At 41.6% G+C, this 20,937-nt stretch overlaps 1 protein-coding gene and 1 long non-coding RNA gene across 7 annotated transcripts in view; one reads left to right on the top strand and one right to left on the bottom strand.

The window, feature by feature from the left end:
- Positions 1 to 20,937, bottom strand: part of wipi1 (WD repeat domain, phosphoinositide interacting 1) — a 69,024-nt gene that overhangs the window by 24,311 nt on the left and 23,776 nt on the right. For all 6 annotated transcript variants that reach the window (XR_007264544.1, XM_020512928.2, XM_048610682.1 and 3 more), the window contains exons 3-8: positions 17,551 to 17,720; positions 11,950 to 12,046; positions 9,873 to 9,970; positions 7,813 to 7,905; positions 5,240 to 5,310; positions 3,789 to 3,896 (exon numbers count right to left, since the gene is read on the bottom strand). Coding sequence is in view for 5 of the 6 variants with exons in the window: in XM_020512928.2 (XP_020368517.1) it covers positions 3,789 to 3,896; positions 5,240 to 5,310; positions 7,813 to 7,905; positions 9,873 to 9,970; positions 11,950 to 12,046; positions 17,551 to 17,720 (637 nt within the window). In the remaining variant the exon portion in view is untranslated. The remainder of the gene's footprint in view (positions 1 to 3,788; positions 3,897 to 5,239; positions 5,311 to 7,812; positions 7,906 to 9,872; positions 9,971 to 11,949; positions 12,047 to 17,550; positions 17,721 to 20,937) is intronic.
- LOC125485843 overlaps positions 17,881 to 20,937 on the top strand; it is a 10,751-nt gene continuing 7,694 nt past the window's right edge. Inside the window, exons 1-2 of the long non-coding RNA XR_007264545.1 lie at positions 17,881 to 18,076; positions 19,831 to 19,890. This is a non-coding gene — a long non-coding RNA (uncharacterized LOC125485843). The remainder of the gene's footprint in view (positions 18,077 to 19,830; positions 19,891 to 20,937) is intronic.

Raw genomic sequence — 20,937 nt, 5'->3', positions numbered from 1 at the left:
TGGATCACAACTGTGTAATGCAGCTGCAGGTTAACGCTACTTGGCATTTCCACAATTGTTTGCACTGCTATGTGATGAAACAGCATATAACCATAAAGGCCATTCCCAAGACACAGGATTTAATTTGCGTTTTATTGTTCAATTTGCACATTTCCCTTTGAGCTACCTTATCCTTTTACTATGTCTGATCACTTGAGAGTCAAGGGCTCAAAGAAGCTTTGTGCCAAGGAAGGTGTTTAGTTACAGGCCAAGTAACCAGCAGACTGAGAATATGGGGAGCCCACTCAATGGCGATGGCTAGGTCTATGCTCAGGGCACTAAAACTCCTGTTAACCATTCACGGGTTATGGGTGTCGCTTGTAAGGTCAGCATCCATTACCCTTGAGGTGGTGCTGGTGTGTGACTTTGTTGAACATCTAGGACAGGTGGGAGTTCCAGCATTTTGACCCAGCAACAGCGAAGAAATAATTATATATTTTCAAGTCAAGATGCTGTGTGACTTGCAGGTGCTGCCATACATTGCACTGGTCCTTCTAAGCTGAAGCACTGTTGAAGGAATCTCGTCAAAGAAGATTCAAGTAAAAACATAAGCTGCAATATTTCAGGGGTCTGCCAGTAGAGACTGAAAATTACCAGGCAACCAACTGATAACCAAACATTAATTTTCTCTTTGAGAAAAAAAGGTTCACGTGTTAATTTGTTTTCTGTAATGTTTTTGCTGACAAGGACAGGTTGTGATAGGAAGTTGCTTGTCTCAGGGAGGTTTCTAATTACGCACGCAATCTATTTAAGAAAAAACAGTTACGGAATGTATGACTCATTTTATGCTGGACAGTAGTTAAAATTAAAAGGTTATGTAGTGTCTCTGTGTGGTGGAAAAATGCACTGCAGCCAAAATAGTCCTGCTGTTAGGGTGGAGGAATTCCAATGGTTGTTTTCCATTGAAGAATTGAAGTTTTTTTGACTAAAATCTTGTAAGCGCTGGGTCCACGGTTAAGCATGTTTGCAAAATTTAAACATTATAGCTGGGTGATATTTTTAAATGACAGAGCTTTAGCCTCCCAAAAATGGGTGGGTTCAGATTGGTTGTGATATTTTAAATGTTAAAAATTCTAAACGTAACCCAACCCATCTATTTCTAGTTTTAAGAAGGGCAGGATATTCAGGCTGAAGAGACAAGGAGATGGATGACCAATCTACTCCCAGGAAACAGATTTCTCACTTAAATATCGAAATAGGTCTATAAGCCTCAGATTTTACTGTGGCAATTTAAAAATAATCCTGGCTGGCCAGTTATCAGGTAAAAGGCAGGTGAGGACTCTTGGAAACAGCAGTAAGCCCCTTTCCGGCACTGCTTGTAGGTCAATAACACTCCCCAGCTCAACCCCTGCATTCCCTGGTGTCCCCTGCTGATCCCTGATCTGCATTCTCCAACCTACACCCCATCCTTGCCTTCCCAATCATTCCCTCCTTACTCTCTGTTCATAAACTAGTTCAGCATCAAAACAAACGGAGACAAAACGATGGCTTTCTCATACCCTGTCGTTAAATTCTGTAGGATCAGAGGAGATTCTGGATTTTTCAAATTCAAGACTGCTCTGCTAACCTCTGGTAAATATTGGCACCTGAGTCTCAGATCAACATGAGGAAAAGGTTCATTTAACATGAAGAGGCTCCAGAAGCTAGGACTTTGTCTCTCGCATGGTCAAAATCATGGAGTGATTTGATTGAGCAGTTAGGGAGAACTGTTTACATTAGCAGGAACACAGGGCACTGAAATCGAACACTCTGAATAGAATAAGGCTTTGGTTCAAACATGGACAAAAGAGCTGAATTCCAACATTCAAGAAGCTTAACACCATCCAGGACAAAGCTGCCCACTTGATTGGCACCACATCCACAAGCATCCATTTCCTCTATCATTGACGCTCAGTAGCAGCAGTGTGTACTATCTACAAGAAGCACTGCAGAAATTCACCAAAGCTCCTCAGACAGCACCTTCCAAACCCACGACCACTTCCATCTAAAAGGACAAGGGCAGCAAACATATGGGAACACCACTACCTCCAAGTTCCCCTCCAAGCCGCTCACCATACTGACTTAGAAATAGATCACCATTCCTTCACTGTCACTGGGTCAAAATCCTGGAATTCCCTCCCTAATGGCATTGTGGACTGCCGTGTTCAAGAAGGCAGCTCACCACCACATAGGGCAACTAGAGATGGACAAGGAACGCTGCCCAGCCAACGATGCCCATGTTCCACAAATGAATTAATTAAAAAAAAACCTGCCCTTTTGTGGAGCCCCGACATCATATTTGCATGCGGCAATTTGAATCTGTGGCTCACCAACTTCATTACTGTACCTAGTGGATTGATACACATCCATTTGCAAATTTGTCTGAAAATGTCTTATATTTCCTTTTAATTGGACACCACTTAAGACTACACAACTTCTTATTTTAATATTATCTGTCTCCCCAAATCCTTTTGCACCTTGTTTCCTCGTTCTAATGTTATAGCCTGGTGTCCTCTCTATTATAATTTAAACTAACTCCTACAACACTAGTGAACCCCTGTGAAGAAATTGGTTCCAGCTCTGTGGAAGCCTGCACAGCTCTGAACTCCCTGAAGAACTGATCCATGCTCCAGGAATGTTAAGCCACCTTCCTACACCATCAGTCTAAGCATACCTTCCTTTTCTCTAACTTCTTCTTTAAGATAATTAGCAAAAGAACCGGGGAGTCGGGAGAAAACTCAGAACAAAAGCCTCTTCAGTGGTAACTTTCTAAAATGATTGGATAAACATTTGAAGAAAAACTTGCAAAGCATAAAGATTAAGGGAGTGAGACCATTTCGATAGATATTTCAAAGAGCCAGAAATGGCATAACGGCTCATATAGTCACCATCCGTGTGGTCATAGCTTACGATCAAGTAATTGTACCCATGTCCCGATGGTACATACATCTGATTGTTGATAGCTTTGTGGTATCTTGCCCAAATTATCTAGAATCCAGAACAACAAGTTTCCAGAATGTCATGAACATGGAACAACACAGACAAGTTCAATTCATTCCTCAGCCATTCTCTCTTCCAAATGTCAACATGTAAGTGTTGACATCAGGCATGATGGTGGCTGTCTGCCTTTATGTGTGATACAGGAGTCTGTTTTGGCATCTAGAGAGATAGTACAGCACCTAGCGGCCACGTAAAGAGAACTGAAATTGCTGACTGAGGTGGTCACGTCTCATCATTACTGGTGGGCTGCTACTAGACAAATCTCCCTCACTTACACTGCCTGTGCTGAACAACATATTCAACATATGCAGTCAGTATTTGGGACAACTATTCTTGCAAGAACACAGACAGAATAACTCAAGACTCAGTTGGTGTTGCCAAGAGTTCATTTTTGCATAATCTTCCTATTAAACTAATTCCACATTAATTCCCTGAATACATATGCTAGTACTTTAGTGATTAAAGCAGCCAGATAGACAGATTGACTATTTATACAGTCAGATGCAAATCTCTGTTTTTGTACTATTAAGACTGAGAAACGAGGAAGGTCGCTGGAATCAGTAGACATGGGGTAAACAAAATGACACAGTGCATGAGTCAGGCATAAACTATCTGAATTTGTGTAGCGGAGCCTATACTGAAAGAAAAACAACATTAGAACTCTGGACTTGGCCCTTCCTATTAGTTAAACTGTCCCGACAGAAAGTAATGTGAATGATTAAATGTCTAGTCCAGCCTTACTTGGGGGAAATTCTGAAGGACTACTGTACCTCTGGCTGGGCTGTTCAAGTTTGAAGATGTGAATAGTTTCTGTATTACTTGATGCTGACAGGAACTGGGAGTCTCCGCTGAAAGCCAGTGAGCCAATATTTACATACCTGTTGCAGAAGAAAAATTACACTGTATCAAAATCATAATGTGGTAGAGATAAATGTAGTTCTGTGAGAAAGTACTCCCGTGTCTAATGTCCGCTTCAAAATAACCTATTCCCAAAATTCTTTGGGCAGAAAGGAGAAATTCTGTGATCCCTAAAGGAAGACAAAAATGTAGTGTACAAGTTGTTATTCTGAGTTTTCACTTCATTAGTAACACTTTTCTGAATTCTGGTAGTGAGGCCATAGTAAACGGCCTGTGTATACCTCTACATTAAAGGCTTGTGTGTCTGGGATTGAATTCCAGTGCAAATTTTACCCACTGCACCTTTAGAATTAGAATTCTACCTATTTTACCCTTTACACCTTTATATACAGGTAAAAGCTAATAGATGATCTGTTGAGGCACAGCACAACAGAAGCTCAGCAGAAAGGCAATGATTCTGAAGGGAACTGACTTCCTTTAAAATGTCGCTAGGTTACTCTCTCAGGAGTAAAGTTACCTCATTGTTTTTAACAAGCATTTGTTGTTTTACAAGGCTCAAGATCCCACTGCCAGACAGTAAGTCTGCATTGCTCCAGTATCTGCCAGATCTCTCAGATGTGCTCCTACAACATGAGGGTGGTGCTGGTCTGTAGACGATAATCAGGTGTGGCCCAATCCAGGGGTGCTGAGACAACTCTTGTAGTATAGTGGTGGTGTTCCTACGTCTGACCCATAAGGCCTAGGTTCAAGGCCCACCTGCTCCAGAGATGTACATTGACATCCCCGAACAGATCGATTAGAAAATATCTCCTGGAGTGCTGAGGTCTACAATGGTACCCCTCCTGTGATTCTCAGATGAGATGAGCTAATTCCGCACAAACCAGGGATCAAAGCTGCAACTTCCGTGGTTCACGTGCTTAAATTACTGACTAGATACATACTCTGAGCTACTGAAAGGGTCTGACATGTAGCACAGCAAACAATTACTTCCTACTTGTGCAAAATCCAACATAGGACATGGATAGTGTTCAGATGATGACTCTATTACTCCATGATTGCAGCTTCTCGAATGGCTGGGAGGAAGCACAAGGTCACAACTATTCCACATTTATTATCTCAGGCTCAGATCATTCCCAGAAAGTGAAGGGAATCAAAGGATAAAGCTTTCACAGTCAACTCAAAGTAGTAATGTAATAGGCTAGGGGCCCAATATCTGCCTGCTATCCAGGCCAAACTTGTTGTGAGGACAATAAATGGGAACATAAAACGGAAGAAAATACATTTATGAATAGAACCAAAGTAAACACAAATATAAAATCAACATTGTCACTTCATTGGATTTTGAATCCTTGCCTGAAATTACCTTTTCATTCCTCTCCTGAATTCGTACAGTTTCTCTCCCTCAGGAGTGGAAAAGACACGAATAACAGTCCCCTGCAGAATATTTAGTGAGTGAGTGAATCTTCACAATTTGTAATCACAGAAAAAGGGCATTAAACCACTGATATCAGTCAAGTACTTCAAAAGGTTACAAACTTTTCATAAAAAGCTTGATTATTCCAAATCTCCTGCTATAATTAATTGTTTTCCAGCTAAACTTCAAATCTGCAATACTGCATTATTTTCAAAGTCCAATAAATCGGACAACACACTAACAACCCTCACTGCATCATGTGATAAATTATTCTGATATTCACAGTGTCTAAAGCTCCGGGTGACTAGAAGTAAATGTGCAAGCATAAAACATGCTGAGGCAGTCAAGAACGGGGAAGTTTGTCTCCATGAAGCGAAATGCCAATTTAGCAAAAGCAAACAAGAGTTCCTGAACTCAGTGCAGATGTTTTCACATAAAAAAGGGAAATGAGATTTAACCACCCTCTGCTGCTATTGTGCACTTTCAGCAACTTGCTCAAGAAAAATAACTATACAGGGTGGAATAGGCCCAGAAACAGAATAATACATTAAAAAAATATAATTCTTGTAACGTCAGAGAAGGTTTTACTCAGTCCCTAAAATACGACTGGATGGAAATGTTGATCAGCACTGATGAAATCCTTTCACTAAGTGGAAAGTTGGGACACAGGATCAAACCTTAAAGCACGTCAAGTAAATTTTCAGGCACTAATGAATGAGTGGGAAGGAGTAGAATTGAGAATATATTGAGGAAAAGGGAAAATTACTTACACTCTCCCCACTTTGATTGGGAGACACCACCCCCAGACAAACAACAGAAGACTCCCCTCACCAGTGGCTAGGAGACTCTATTTCTTCTCTTCTAAAACATCATCTCTCTTCTCTTCCCTCTCACCCACAAAGCCTGTCTGGACACTGGTCAGGAGTTCTCTCTCCCCACCCTGTCAGTCACAGGGAGACTCCCTTCCACGCTCAGAACAGGTCCTGTCTCTAGGTGCCCTTGTGGTTGATGCCTGAGAGGTATCACAGTCGAATAGGAAGCTAATCACTGAGCCCACTGTTACACATTCCACACTGAGATATGGTGACAACTGGAAAAGTCAATGATGGGAATATATTTTTGAGACCTTAGTGAGGGAAGATAACTTATTTCCTTTTTAAAAGCTTTTGGCCAATAAAAATTATGAATTTGGTCTATGTTTTTGAAAGGTGATTGTTTTATATTCAACCCAGTAATCATCTGGTGGTGATTGTTATGGTAACCTTCACAACTAACTTTATCAGAAATGCAAAATTGTAATAGGGTTAAGGAATATACAATTAAATAGTTGAGCAATTAAGAATAATTTTATGGAGGCAAGGAAGAGAATCGCAAGCAGAATGTCAACCTCTGGATTAATTGCAGTTCTACATGTTAAGGAATCAATGAAATAGGAAGATAGAGCAGATAAATGTATGGATGGAAAGATGGTGTGGATGGAGGGCTATAGATATTTGGTTTATTGGGCCAATTTGTGGGAATATGGTACCTGTACAAAATGGACTGGTTGAACTTCTCAGAGCTAACAGAAACATCCTCATGGGATGTTTGCTAATGTTTGGGAAAGTTTAAACAAATTTGGCAGGGGAATGAATACCATGCAACAATGTAAAAGGAGGTAGAAGGTGCACAAATTACAGGGAGAGAGAAATAGAACTGCAATAAGAAACAGGAAGGCATTAGGTTAATTCAGGAAAAGCAGGAAGGCAGTGGGGCCTAAATTAGATTTACCCTGCATCTATATGAATGTGTGGAGTGTGATAAATAAAGGTTGTTGAACTACAGGCACAGATAGCAACAAAGGAAGATGTTGTTGTAGCATTAACAGAGTTATGGCTCAAAAAGGGGCAGCACTGCTTACAAAATAATGACTGGATGCAATTGTTTGGGAAAGACAGGAAAGGAGGTGTCATTGATTAAGATGTTACAGTGCTGGACAGAGATGATGTCAGGAAGTGTTAAGGGCATATGATATTTAGACAGAGTCAGGAAACAATAGAGATACACTACTGGCTACATTCTATAGGCCACCACATAGTGAGAACAACACAGAGGAGCACATATGCATGAATATAACAGACATGTACAAAAACTATACAATCATGACAAACTTAGTGCGGACCTTACACTATTGCTATTCCAGGTTGCATTAGAATAATCATAGGGAAGAGGGGGAAGAATCTCTGAAGTGCAGGAGAGTGTTCTTGATCAGTGTGTCCCCAACCCAATAAGAAACGAGGCATGCTAGATCTGGTTCTGGGGCTTGAGTAAGGTGATCCAAATGAATCAATTGTCAGTCGAGGTACATTTAGGAAAAGGTGGTCATGGTATCAAATGGTTTAGGTTAGTCACAGACCAGGGCAAGGAGTAATGTCAAAGGAAAACCGCGTAATTGGAAGAGGGACATTTGCAGACAGCTGGCATGGCATAACTGGCCAAATGTCGCCCTTCTGAGCCGGAAATGTTCTAGGATTCTACAATACCTTTTCCGAGGCACTTGCCAGTTTTGAACCTGTGTAGTTGAAGGTCAGTGCAGCAAGTGGACCATCATGTGCAGGAATTACAGAAATGCTGTGCTGGTAGGATATAAACAGACAAAAATGACAGCTAATTAAAATAATATGATTTGGGCAAGGCTGGACAGATTTTAACCAGAGAATTTAATAAACAAAGTTGTTTATTCAGATTGGATGCAAGTTTTCAGTCATGTTTATATAGCACCCGGTGACAGCACAGGAAGCTCCAAAGCACTTTACAGGCAACAAATTACTTTTAAGACAAACCAAAACAGAAAGTGCTGGAGAAACTCAACAGGTCTTGCAGCATCTGTAGAGAGAAAAACAATGTTAATATTTTGAGTCCAATGACCCTTCTTCAGAACAATTACTTTTAAGTGTAGTCACAGTTGTAACGTCTAAATAGATGACAGCCAACTTGTAATTTGACACATGACTGGGTAATCTATTATAGTAATGTTTGAGGATTGAATTTCTGAAATTCCATTTCTCTTCTTGGAGTCATGTTGTAGCTGTACAGGACACTGGTGAGGCAACTTTCAGAATACGGTGTACGATTCTGGCTGCCCTGCTGTAGGAAAGATGGTATTAAACAGGAAAGGGTACAGAAAAAGTTTACATTGACATTACCGATACTGGAGGGTTCGAGAGGCTGGGACATTTTCCCTGGAGTGTAGGAGGTTGAGGGGTGATCTCAGAGGTTTATAAAATCATGAGGGGCACAGGTTAGGTGAATAGCAAAGGTCTTTTTCCAAGGGTAGAGGAGCCCCAGACTAGAGGGCATAGGTTTAAAGTGAGAGGGGAAAGATTTAAACGGGACCTGAGAGGCAACTTTTTCTACAGAGGGTGGTGCGTGTTGGAATTAGCAGCCAGAAGAAGTGGCAGAGGCAGGTATAGTTACAACATTTAAAAGATATTTGGACAGGTATATGGATAGGAAAGGTTTAGAGGGATACAGGTCAAAAGCAAGCAAATGGGACTAGTTCAGTGTAGAATACTTGAACAGCATGGTCGACTTGAACTGAAGGGCCTGTTTCCATGCTGTATAACTCTATGACTCTAATTATTCAATGTTGGTTTATATGCTATTACTGACACCATGCACGACGCACTACTTAAATCCATATATTCCAACAAGTTCAGGTTTAATTGAGCGTGGCTGTGGGTAGTGGGGTAGAAACAGGGGGTGATTGGAAGATTGTGGGGCAGAGGAACAGAGACAGGGAAAGACAATGGAGAAGGGAAGAGAGGGCGGGAGAGGAGAAGAGGTGAGAGGAGGAGGGAAAGGAGAGGGAGTGAGAGAGGAGAGAGAGTGGGGCAGAGGAAGAGGGCGTAGACGGGGGCGAGGAGAGATGTGATGGGGAGAGAGAGAGTGCCCTCGCTCTCCTTTCACCCCAACCCCGCCCACATCATTCTCACTCCCCCTGCTGAAGCTCATTTCAGTATTGTGGCTCTCCTCAGCAGGTGCGCAGTGTTGCCTTTGTGTATGAGTTCATCAGAAGTTTACGTGGTTACGTAGCGTGTCTGGAACTGTGCAGGGGTGCTGCTGCCTACACTTACACTTGTCACAAATATTTGCCTTTTTGATAGTGTCCAGCAACAGCCTCCAGTTTTAATGAATTGAACTGCCAGCAACAATTGTGGAGAGCAGCTTGAAATCATATCTGACTCAGGGATGACTGTGCTACCCAGTTTGTGATACTGGATTGGTCTGTCATGCAAAAGGCTTGAATTTGAATCATTCTCTCAAAAGTCACTGGAACTCAATGGATAAAGATTTCGTAATCTCACTCAGCCAGAACTTAATATGGAGCACATCTTGCCATCTTTGTTACACCTCAAAGTTAGGAGGAAGCTACCAGCCAAAATCAACCAAGATCTGATCTTAAACCATCTTATCATGCCAACTGATGAAAATCACAGAAAGTGAAAAGGAATACTCATTCTCTTACTCTCTACAAGTTTAAAATACTCAGTTGTCATATAAACATTATTGTCAACCACTTACCCTGTAATTACAGACTCACCAAGTTATTTGCATCGTAAATCACTATCTCCCCTATTGTGGCATTCCCAGGATATGCCAGGTAGGAGTTAGAATGATTGATGGAAAGTGCACAAAGTCCTGGAAAGAACAGACAAAACAAGATGTCAGAAAGCTCAGTGTGTGATTTGTACTGGTGATGTACTCAGGAGTGAACTGAGTAAAGTGTGAGTCAAGTCAGAGCACAGAAATACTCGAGACTCAGATAATATGGTACACAAATAGCTTCTGAATTGTACTAAAGGGAGAGGGTAGACAATTTAAAATGATGGTGCAACTGAAAGAATAATCAGCATCAGATGAGTCACGAATAAGGACAGCACAGTGAACAACTAAAGCAGAGCAGGGTGTGAAACAAAGTCTTAAATCTCACTCCAATCAAATGGTGGAAATAAAACAAGAATTTGCTTCAGGATAGTATGGTTTATATCCTTGGGTGGTAATCAAATTGCTTCACAGCCAATAAATTACTTCTGAAGTTTAACAAATTGTTAGCAAACAGGGTAGTCAATTCTGGGAATAGCAAGGTTCCACAAACAGAAATTTGAGAAACAGGAAGTATAGTCAGTTTGATAGTATTAATTGAGCAATAAATGCTTGACCCGAGCAACAGGAGAGATTCATTCAAAATGTTCAAATAGTGTCATGGGATTTTTCACATTCGCCCAGCCAGACAAAACGGGCCAATTTCACATCTTATCTGAAAGTGCTGATCTTAATGCTGTATTCACACAGTGAAAGATCAGTTTGGATAATGGCTGGAAGTTTCCTCAGACCCTCTCCCACTTCATTGCTGTTACCTCACTGAAAATGTGGCTGAACTTGTACTCCTGCATCATTGCTGCTAACAAAGACATTGCGTTATTGACATTTCAATTGCAGACTATGGTCATTCAAAGAACAAGGTGAGGTCTCCAGTTCATCACTGACTTTGTAGGCCACATCCTACTTCTCTCATATGTTCCCTCTTTCTTGGACAAGTGGTTACTTCTGCTTGTTGGTTTCAGTTTCTATCTCCATCTTCCCTTCTGCCTCTTTCCAAAAGATTTCTTCAAAGAGAAAATAGCTGCCAGACATATCTACGTAGAAAGGACAGATTTAGATTCTGACAAAGCAGATACAGTAGGGACATGCATCAGGTAAAACCTAGTGGGCAAGGGGAAAAAGGGTACAAATTAAAATTTTTGTAGCATCAGAAGAGCTCCATAAGAATGTGAATCACCTCTGTTACCTGGAAAACGGCCCTGTATTTGGATTAAACATTAACCAGATCAGTTGTGATTCAAAATTCTCTTTGCTGCTCACATCCATTTTTAGGCTCCACTAGTGACATATGATTTCATCCATGTTACCAAACAACAGGCCTATTATATTTGTGCATAAAGTTGTGAACTGTACTATTGCTGTGTTAAACTGAACACCACTGTGGCTGTTGGAAACTACTTTGCTTCAGACATATTTCAGCATTTTTGACTTTGTCAATATTACATCTAGGAAGTTCCAACAGGTTACTTCTTCTTTTGAGAATACAACTAAAAGTGACAGAACTTTTTAAAAGCTGCTGCCTCTCTTCAGAGGATTAAATAAATCGGGTAAAATAACTGAGACATAAATCAAATACAACCAGTCAAATTGATTGGATTAATTGCTTTTACTTTGTAAACCCATGACTGATCAGAACATTTGGAGTCCAGGGCAACAAGAGAAAACAGGTTTACCCAAAGAATGGTTAAAACAAGGAACATACCAACACATAGTTGAGATGGACAGAAAAGATCCAGTCAAGGGGAGTTTGAGATCAAAATAGAAGGAGATGCTGATGGGGTTAGATTTAAGGGGTGGGGGAGGAGGTTAAGAAGATGGCTCGAGTTGAATATAAACACCAGCAGAGATTGTTGGACTGTCTGACCTGTTCTGGGGTTGTACGTTTTGTAAAATTCTGTATACTATTCTCTCATTTTCATCCTAATATGCTACAGAAAAACTGTAGTGACTCAAAGGAACCTTCTGGAATTTTGAGTCCAGATACTTAGCGACTGATTTCAAACTGTTTAACCCACCTGTGCGATTTGGTGGTATATCCTGAATAGTTTTCAGTAATTTCAAATCCTTGATGTTATGAATATGGATGGACTCCTCCAAACAAACTACCAGCCTCTGTGGTGAGAAAGTAAACTTTATGTTAAAAGTGAGTTGAACATAAGGCTAAAAGCTGTGGGAAATCTGACTGAGGTGGACAAAATTCTGAGCGACATTGATTCAGAGGGGATTTTTGGAAAGTTGTTTTTAATTCCAGTATCTGGAACTCTCTGCCTACAAGAGTGGTAGAGGCAGGAAGCCTCAAACCATTTAAGAATGACTTAGATAAAACATAGCATACAACGCTACAGGCAAATGGGATTAGAATAGATGCATGTTTAATGACCAGTGTGGACATGATGGGCCGAAGGGCATCTTTTGATGCTGTAACGATCCGATGACTCCACAACGTCAGGGTTTAGATACTATTTGGTCTTGATTAGCAATATACCTGCAACAATTGAAGAAGTGCTTTTAAGCTTGCACATTAAAACAGAGTGGTCAACTAGCATCTCTGAAACAGCACACTGCACTCTGCTGGTATACATCTCGTTACAGCACACACCTAAGGATTAAATCTCAATCCAAGCTGCCTGTGTGAATGATAAATACCAATGCAGACTGTCTGGGCTGTTTCTCTTATGATTTGCATTTAAGCCTATTAAATTTCTGATAGAAGCAGAATTACATGAAGCATACAACAGATTGAAAAATATAGCCAGCCTTTCCTCAATTCAGAATAGTCTAGCCAACACATTTTGAATTAAAATCTCAAATTAATCCAATTACATTTAGCCAGAAAATATTATTACATTGGAAAATAACAGCTGTCATACTTGACACTAAAACTGGCCCTGGACTATCAAGTAACAAATCGAAAGCAGCATATGTACCACTAACAATGTACAACTGCACTAAAAGAAATATTTTGGTGGTTATCTAGAGTGCAGAGTCTGCTTTAAATTTACAAAATAATGAAGTGCTGTTGACAACTGGTCGTGTTGGGGGTTGGATGAGAATGAAAGAGGTAACTTGCTTTTAAATAGTACATTACATGATCTCGCGATATATTAAAGTGATTCTAAACCAACAAAATACTGAAGAAGGGTCCCGACCCGAAATGTCAACTTTCCTGCTCCTCTGATGCTCCCTGGTCTGCTGTGTTCCTCCAGCTCCACACTGTGTTATCTCTGACTCCAGCATCGGCAGTTCTTTCTATCTCTGAAATACTTTTGAAGTCTGGTTTACACACATTTTCCACAAACAGCAGAAAAATAAATGTTCGCCATGTCACAGGAATCCCCCATCCCCATCAAATACATCTTCTCATTCAGCTGAGTGGGCAGACAAGTCCAGAACCTAACGTCTCATCTAAAAGTGGGATCTCTGCAAATGCAGCACTCCTCACACTGCACTGGGGTATCAGATAGAGGAGGCAGTGGTAGAGTGGTAATGTCACTGGGCTCATAATTCTGGGGACATGAGTTTTAATCAAACCAAGGCAGATAGTGAAATTTAATTTCAATGAAACAATCAGGAATTTTTAAAAGGCTGGTCTAATGGTGATCAAGTAACCACTGTCACTTATCCTAAAAACCCATCTGGTTTACTAATGTACTTTTGGGGAGGAAATCTACAGTCCTTATCTGATCTGGCCTACATGTGACTCCAAAGCCACAGCAATGTGGTTGATCCTTAACTGCCCTCTGAAATGCCCTAGCAAGCCACTCAGTTCAGGGGAATAAGGAACAGGCCACAAATGCTGGCCCATCCACATCTGAGACCCACATCCCATGAACGAACAAAAACGAATATACTCAAGTTCTGGAGTGAAGTTGTGACAGAGGAGAACGTAATGACTGAGAAATGATAAAAGCTTTATGATGGTGACAGGCAGAAAGAGCTTTCTACTTTCAAGAAAATAGATCTCAGTAAAATACATGTCAGAATTCACTTTGATGGCCGTCTTGCATGGTATAGTTACATTGTACATAATCCTGTGCACTACTGATTTTATTCCTGAACCTATAAGCCATTTTGCTTCATCAGCAAGTACTTATTGCTTTAAAACTTGAAGTCAAGGGTGAGTCTGAGGCTGTTGGCTCGTAGGCCTTACCTCAAACTATAACCATTGATCGGAAAGAGACAGTATGGAAATGTGAATTGGATAAAAAGAACAAAATTTTGGATTGGAGGAGAGTGGATTTTAGTAAAATAAGGCAGGATACGGCCAAAGTAGACTGGGAACAGCTAATAGTGGGGAAATCTACAGAAGAGTAGTGGGTGGGGGGGGTGAGCTTTGAAAAGGAAATGGGGAGGGTACAAGCCCAATATGTACCCTCTGGGGTGACAGGAAGGAGTAAAAAGCCCAGAGAACCATGGATGACTATAAATATTCAGGATACAATGAGTAGGAAAACAGAGGCTTTAAGCAGATACAAGGGGAGCAAATTAGCGGAGGCATTAATGCAGTACAGGAAGTGCAAGTTGGAGCTTAAGAAAGCAATTAGGAAAGCAAAGAAAGGATATGAGAAAGCTGAGGCTAGTAAAAGTAGGGAAAATCACATGATATTCTGTAAGTATATCATTGGGAAGAGGATAACCAAGAAAAGAGTAAGGCCCATTAGGGGCAAAGAGAGCAATCTGTGGATGGAGCCAGAGGACATTAGTAGAGTATTGAACCAATACTTTACATCAGTTTTCACTGAAGAGAATGAAGAATGAAGGTACGGAACCCAGGGGAGAGACTGCGAGGTGCTTGCTCAAATTAACATAGGGAAGGACAATGTATTGGAGGTGTTAAAATTGAATCAGAGATAGTAGGAACTGCAGATGCTGGAGAATCCGAGACAACAAGGTGCAGAGCTGGATGAACACAGAAGGCCAAGCAGCATCATAGGAGCCGGAAGGCTGACGTTTTGGGCCTAATTCTGATTTCTGATGAAGGGTCGAGGCCCGAAACGTCAGCCTTCCTGCTCCTATGATGCTGCTTGGCCTGCTGTGTTCATCCAGCTCTGCACCTTGTTGTCTTGTATTGGAGGTGTTGGCAGGTTCATGGATGAATTGTGTCCTAGGCTGCTGGGGCAGGCAAGACAGGAGATTGCAGGGGCACGAACCCAAATTTTTAATTCCTCTCTGGCCATGGGGTATATGCCACAGTGCTGGAGAACAGCTAGTATGGTTCCAATATTTAAAAAGGGTTGTAGAGATAGATCAGAGAATTACATACCAGTGAGTCTCATGTCAGTGGTAGGAAAACTATTGGAGAAAATTCTGAAGGAGAGCATCTATCTCCACCTGGAGAGGTGAAGCTTGATCAGGGATAGTCAACATGTCTTTGTCAGATTCAGAATTTGACTGAATTTTTTGAGGAGGTGACCAAGCATGTCATAGAGTCATACAATACGTAAACAGATCCTTTGGTCCAACTCGTCCACGCAGATCAGGTTTTCCAAATTAACTACATTTGGCCCATATCCCTCTAAACCTTAGATAACAAGGTGTAGAGCTGGATGAACACAGCAGGCCAAGCAGCATCAGAGGAGCAGGAAGGCTGACGTTTCGGGCCTAGACCCTTCTTCAGAAATGACCCTTCTCCAGCATCTGCCGTTCCTACTATCTCTTTGCCTTCCTGCTCCTCTGATGTTGCTTGGCCTGCTGTGTTCATCCAGCTCTACACCTTGTTATCTCAGATTCTCTAGCATCTGCAGTTCCTAATATCTCCCTCTAAACCTTTCCTATTCATGTACCAATGAGGGTAGTGCAGTCGATGTAGTTAGTATGGATTTCAGCTAAGCCTTCGACAAGGTTTCATATAGAACACATTTCAAGAAGGCAAATGCACAAAGGATATGGGGTAATTTGATAAAGTGGACTCAAAATTGGCCCAGTTATAGAGACAAAGGGTGCTGACAGAGGCTGCTTTAGTAACTGAAAGTCAGCGTCGAGTGGCATTCCACAGAGGTCTGTGCTGGATCGCCTATTATTCGCCATTTATATAAATGACATAGATGACTGTGTGGGGAGTTGGATTAGTAAGTTTTGTGGATGATACAAAGATTGGGCGGGTAGTTAAAAGTGCGATTGAGTTTTTTGGGCTACAAGAAGATATAAATGGAATGGTCAAATGGACAGATAAGTGGCAGATGGAATTTAACCTTGAGAAGTGTGAGGTGATATACTTTGGAAGAAATAACTTGACAAGGAAGTATTCAATAAATGGCATGACACTAGGACGTTCTGTGGAACAAAAGGACCTTGGCGTGTTTGTCCATAGAACTCTGAAGGCAGAAAGACATGATAATAGGGTGGTGAAAAAGACATATGGGACATTGCCCTTTATCAATCCAGGCATTGATTACAAAAAGCAGGGAAGTTATGTTGGAGTTGCTCAGAATTTGGTGAGACCACAGCTTACAGTACAGTGTGCAGTTCTGGTCGCCACATTACAGGAAGGATGTGATGTGTAGGGGGTGCAGAGGAGATTCACCAAAGTGCTGCCTGGGATGGAAAATCTAAGTTATGAGGAAAGGTTGGGTCGGCTTGGGTTGCTTTCATTGGAGTGGAGAAAACTGAATGATGATCTGATTGACTTGAACAAGATATGGTGGCACAGTGGTTAGCACTGCTGCCTCACAGCGCCAGGGACCCGGGTTCGATTCCAGCCTTGGGCGACTGTCTGTGTGGAGTTTGCACATTCTCCCAGTGCCAGCGTGGGTTTCCTCCGGGTGCCCCGGTTTCCTCCCACAGTCCAAAGATGTGCAGGTTAGGTGGATTGGCCATGCTAAATTGCCCGTAGTGTTTCACAGAGGTGTAGATTAGGTGAGTTATAGGGGGATGGGTCTGGGTGGGATGCTCTGAGGTTTGGTGTGGACTTGTTGGGCCGAAGGGCCTGTTTCCCCACTGTAGGGATTGCATGATTCTATGAAGATTATGAGGCGCATAGACAGAGTGAATTCAGAGTAGCTGTTCCCTTAGTTGAAGGATCAGTCACAAAGGCACATGGGTTCAAGGTGAGGGGCAGGAGGTTTCGAGGGAATGTAAGGAAAACCTTTTTTACCCAGAGGGTGGCGATAGCCTGAAATATGCTGCCTCAGAGGGTGGGGTAGAGGCAAGTTGCCTCACATTGTTTAAAAAGTATGTGAATGAGTGCTTGGCACATCATAACATTCAAGGTTATGGGCCAAGTGCTGGTAAATGGGATTAGGTTGAAGGTCAAATGTTTCTCAAGTGTCGGTGCAGGCTCAATGGTCCAAAAGGCCTCTTCTACAATGTACGATTCTATGAAAGTGTTGGGAAGATCAATACTCTCTCAGAATTGGTACCAAAGTATACAAAAGCTTCACTTTACTTGCCAGCATTTTGTTTGACTACGAAATACTGTTGCATATGCAAAACAACCTTACAATTGAAAAAGGCAGCTACTTAATACCGCATGCCCTTCTAACCTGAATCTTATAAAGTATATTCTGTATATGACCGAAAGGTAACCTTTATTATCTCATTCACTGATTTTTCTGTGACAGGGTGTAGCTGACGTAGCTGAAGTTAGCAGTTTTCTGCCAATCTGTGACTACTCTTACCTGTCTGTTCAGCCTGACAGTAAGGATGGTATTTGAATAGCTGTAGTTGCAGATCTCAGTCCCTTTCTTGAAATGATAAACATTCATCCTCTGTGGTGTGGAGAGGCTGACAATGACCACCAGGCTGCTGGAAAACAGCCGTTCCACAATATACACATCGGGCGTGTCTGCTGTATGAGGAGAAATACAAACAGAGAAAGAGGAATAAAACTAGTGTTCATACACATGGGCAACAAGTCTGATACTGAGCAGCTGATAAGTTGGGCAGAGCAATAGCAGATGGAATTTAATCCTGATAAGTGCAAGATGATGCACTTTGGGAGGTCTAATAAGGGAAGGAAATACATAATGAATAAACAAGGTCTCCAGGGAGCACTGAGGAACAAAGGGACCTTGGTGTACAAGTCCATAGATTCCTGAAGCTGTCAGCACAGGTGGACAGGGTGGTGAAGAAGACATACTGGATGCTTATATATGTATGCTGAAGACAGGGGGTTCCAGAGGGAATGGCTCCTGCAAACTACAGGTAAAAACAGGTAATGTGTTTTGGTGAATTTGGTCAATAGATAAACAGTGGTTATGACACCAGCTGATTCTCCCCTCTGTTTCTAATTGTGTCAAGATGTTAAATACGTCTAACTGAGTCAGCAGAATCATTATTTAATATATCATTGGAAAGACAACAGATTGCACCTCTAACAATTCAGGGCACTGAGGGAGTAATCCTGAATCTAAAATCTTCAGTGTCAGGGACAAGGTTTCCATCTCTATGCAGTCTGCAACTCTACTGCATTCATTACTCACAATGTGATCTCCTCTGCACTGGGGAAACAAAGCATAGACCATTCCGCCCACAAAAAAGACCCTGAGCTACCTGTTGCTTGTCACTTTAACACACCACCCTGTTCCCTGGCCAACATCTCTGTCTCAGACTTGCTTCAGTGTTCAAGCTGGAAGAACAACACCTCATTTTCCACCTGGGGACCCTGCAGTCTTCAGGACTCAACACTGAGTTCAATAATTTCATGGCCTGAACTCTCCCACGTCCCAGTCCCCAACACCAGACACCGGGCATTGTTATCACACAGTCTGCTATTATACACCACCTATTGTTAGCCACTAACAGTCTCCACTAACAGCTATTCAGTGTCCTAGCCAGATCGTTATCCACTCCTTTCTCTGTCCAACTGTTTTTCTCTCTTTTGGCTCTATCCCCACTTACTGTTTACACCTTTCGCCCCTCCCCCCCACCCTATCTTCTGCATTTGAATGAACATTTTCCTAGCTACCATCAGTTCTATAGAAGGGTCATTGGACCCGAAATGTCAACTCTGATTTCTCTTCACAGATGCTGTCAGACCTGCTGAGCTTTCCCAGCAACTTCTGTTTTTGTTTCGGATTTACAGTTCTTTTGGTTTTTATTTAGTGTAATAACTCTCCAGCTGGTTATAGAAACTCCCTGCCAGTGATTTTAAAATGGTTCTGCTCTCTCTCCTCCTTACAATTAATAATGTCTTATGCAATTCAAACCCCAACAGCATAATTCTTGAAAGAAAATTATGATTTGCAATTTCCTGACCAATTTCTTTCAATACTTTTGCATAGAAAACATTGTGTTCAGGAGATTTGACACAGCTTAAGACTGTCTCCTGGACACAGTCACTTTTAGTCGCTGTTACTCTTGAAACTTATTCATAAACAGTGTCCAGTGCTGTACTAAGCCCCAGGCTGCATTTGAATTCTGGATGCTAGTTTGAGTCCCTGACTGATTAGCAGCCAGGGTCTGAATTCAGCAGCCTACGATCAGGGATTGAGTGTTGGGTAACAACATTAATATGACGGACTGTAAATGTGGCAGGAAGCTGCTGCGCTCTGTCTCAAGTTTCAGTTGTCACAGATATTTTTACATCCCACCACATTTTAAACACACTGTAATCTGGGCAGTAAAAACGAATATTTTTGGGATGTAGCTGGGTGTGGTGCCCTCCTCTGAACATATTCTGCACTCTTAAACTCATAAGGTTTTGTAGTTGGTCCATTCAAGGTTTTAAAAACACATTGTTGGATTGTTCTCACTTCTGCATTATAAAGGAGTTGGCGATACCTTTTAAAAATTAATATTTAAAATAAGATGAAGAAAACAAGGGAATTATGCATTGAATATAATGCAGCTTCCATGGTATTTTGTTACTGCTATTGTAATGCTAACTTAGTTTTCTGCAAGCTGAGCTTGTCTTACCAATGTTTGAAATCTTTTAATTCCTTGTGACTTGCACACAGCCATCAAGACCAAGTGTAGTTTCTCGTTCAAGACAGGTGGATTTCAGTCCCCATTATGAGGTAGTATATTCTACTTCTTTGTTTTTATATTTTAAATAATAAACTCGCACCATTCAGTGGCAGGAGCGTGCAATTGGAGTCAGATAGGTTTACATAACAGTTCCCCTTTTCTACTGCCATGCACGCTCCCAAGCACCCCATGTGCATCAGGCTCCACCCACCAAATCAACCCATTGAACAAATCAGAAAAATGCAGGCAAACAAAAGTTGTGTATCATTATAGATTACTATCACCCAGTCGTGGCTTTACATACAACATCTGTCAGTTTCCAGTAAAGTGAGGGCTGGAGAATAAAATTTTGATTTGATTTATTATTGTCACAAGTACCTAACTACAGTGAAAAGTTTTGTTTTGTGTGCAGTACAAAGATCATAGGGTGATTGAATAGAATGAGGAAAACAAGTTATGGCTGCAAAAAAGGGTGCACAAAAAGCAAGATCAACATTAGACTTGAAATTTGAGGGGCCCATTCAGAAGTCTAATAACAGCGGGGAAGAAGCTGCTCTCGAATCTTTGCATACATGTTTTTAAGCTTTTGTATCTTCTGCCTGATGGAAGGGTTGGAAGAGATTATGACTGGGGTGGGAGGGGTCTTTGATGATGTTGACAGCCTTTCTGCAGCAATGAGAAGTGTAGATGGCTTCTGTGGTTGGAAGGTTGGCTTGCATGATGGTCTGGGCTGTGTTCACAACTTTGTGTAGTCTCTTACAGTCCTGGGGAGAGCAGTTGCCGTACTAAGCCGTGATGCATCCAGACAGTATGCTTTCTGTGCTGCACCTATAAACTTTATCGAGGGTCCTTATGGACATGCCAAATTTCCTTAGCCTCCTGAGGGAGTAGAGGCACTGTTATGCTTTCTTGACCATCACATCTATGTGGGTGGTCCAGGACAGATTGTTGGTGATCATAATTCCAATAAGTTCTGCTCATCTTCCCTATTATCAAAATTTGAAGCCAGAGAACCAAATATTGCTGGTCAACAACATGCTCACTGACTGGGACAACAAGGTGCAGGGCTGGATGAACACAGCAGGCCAAGCAGCATC

Source organism: Rhincodon typus, chromosome 23 (genome assembly GCF_021869965.1).
Source record: "Rhincodon typus isolate 14 chromosome 23, sRhiTyp1.1, whole genome shotgun sequence".
Classification (NCBI taxonomy): Eukaryota; Metazoa; Chordata; class Chondrichthyes; order Orectolobiformes; family Rhincodontidae; genus Rhincodon; species Rhincodon typus.
Note: the sequence above shows the minus strand (reverse complement) of the source record. Positions and strands in the feature narration are given on the sequence as shown.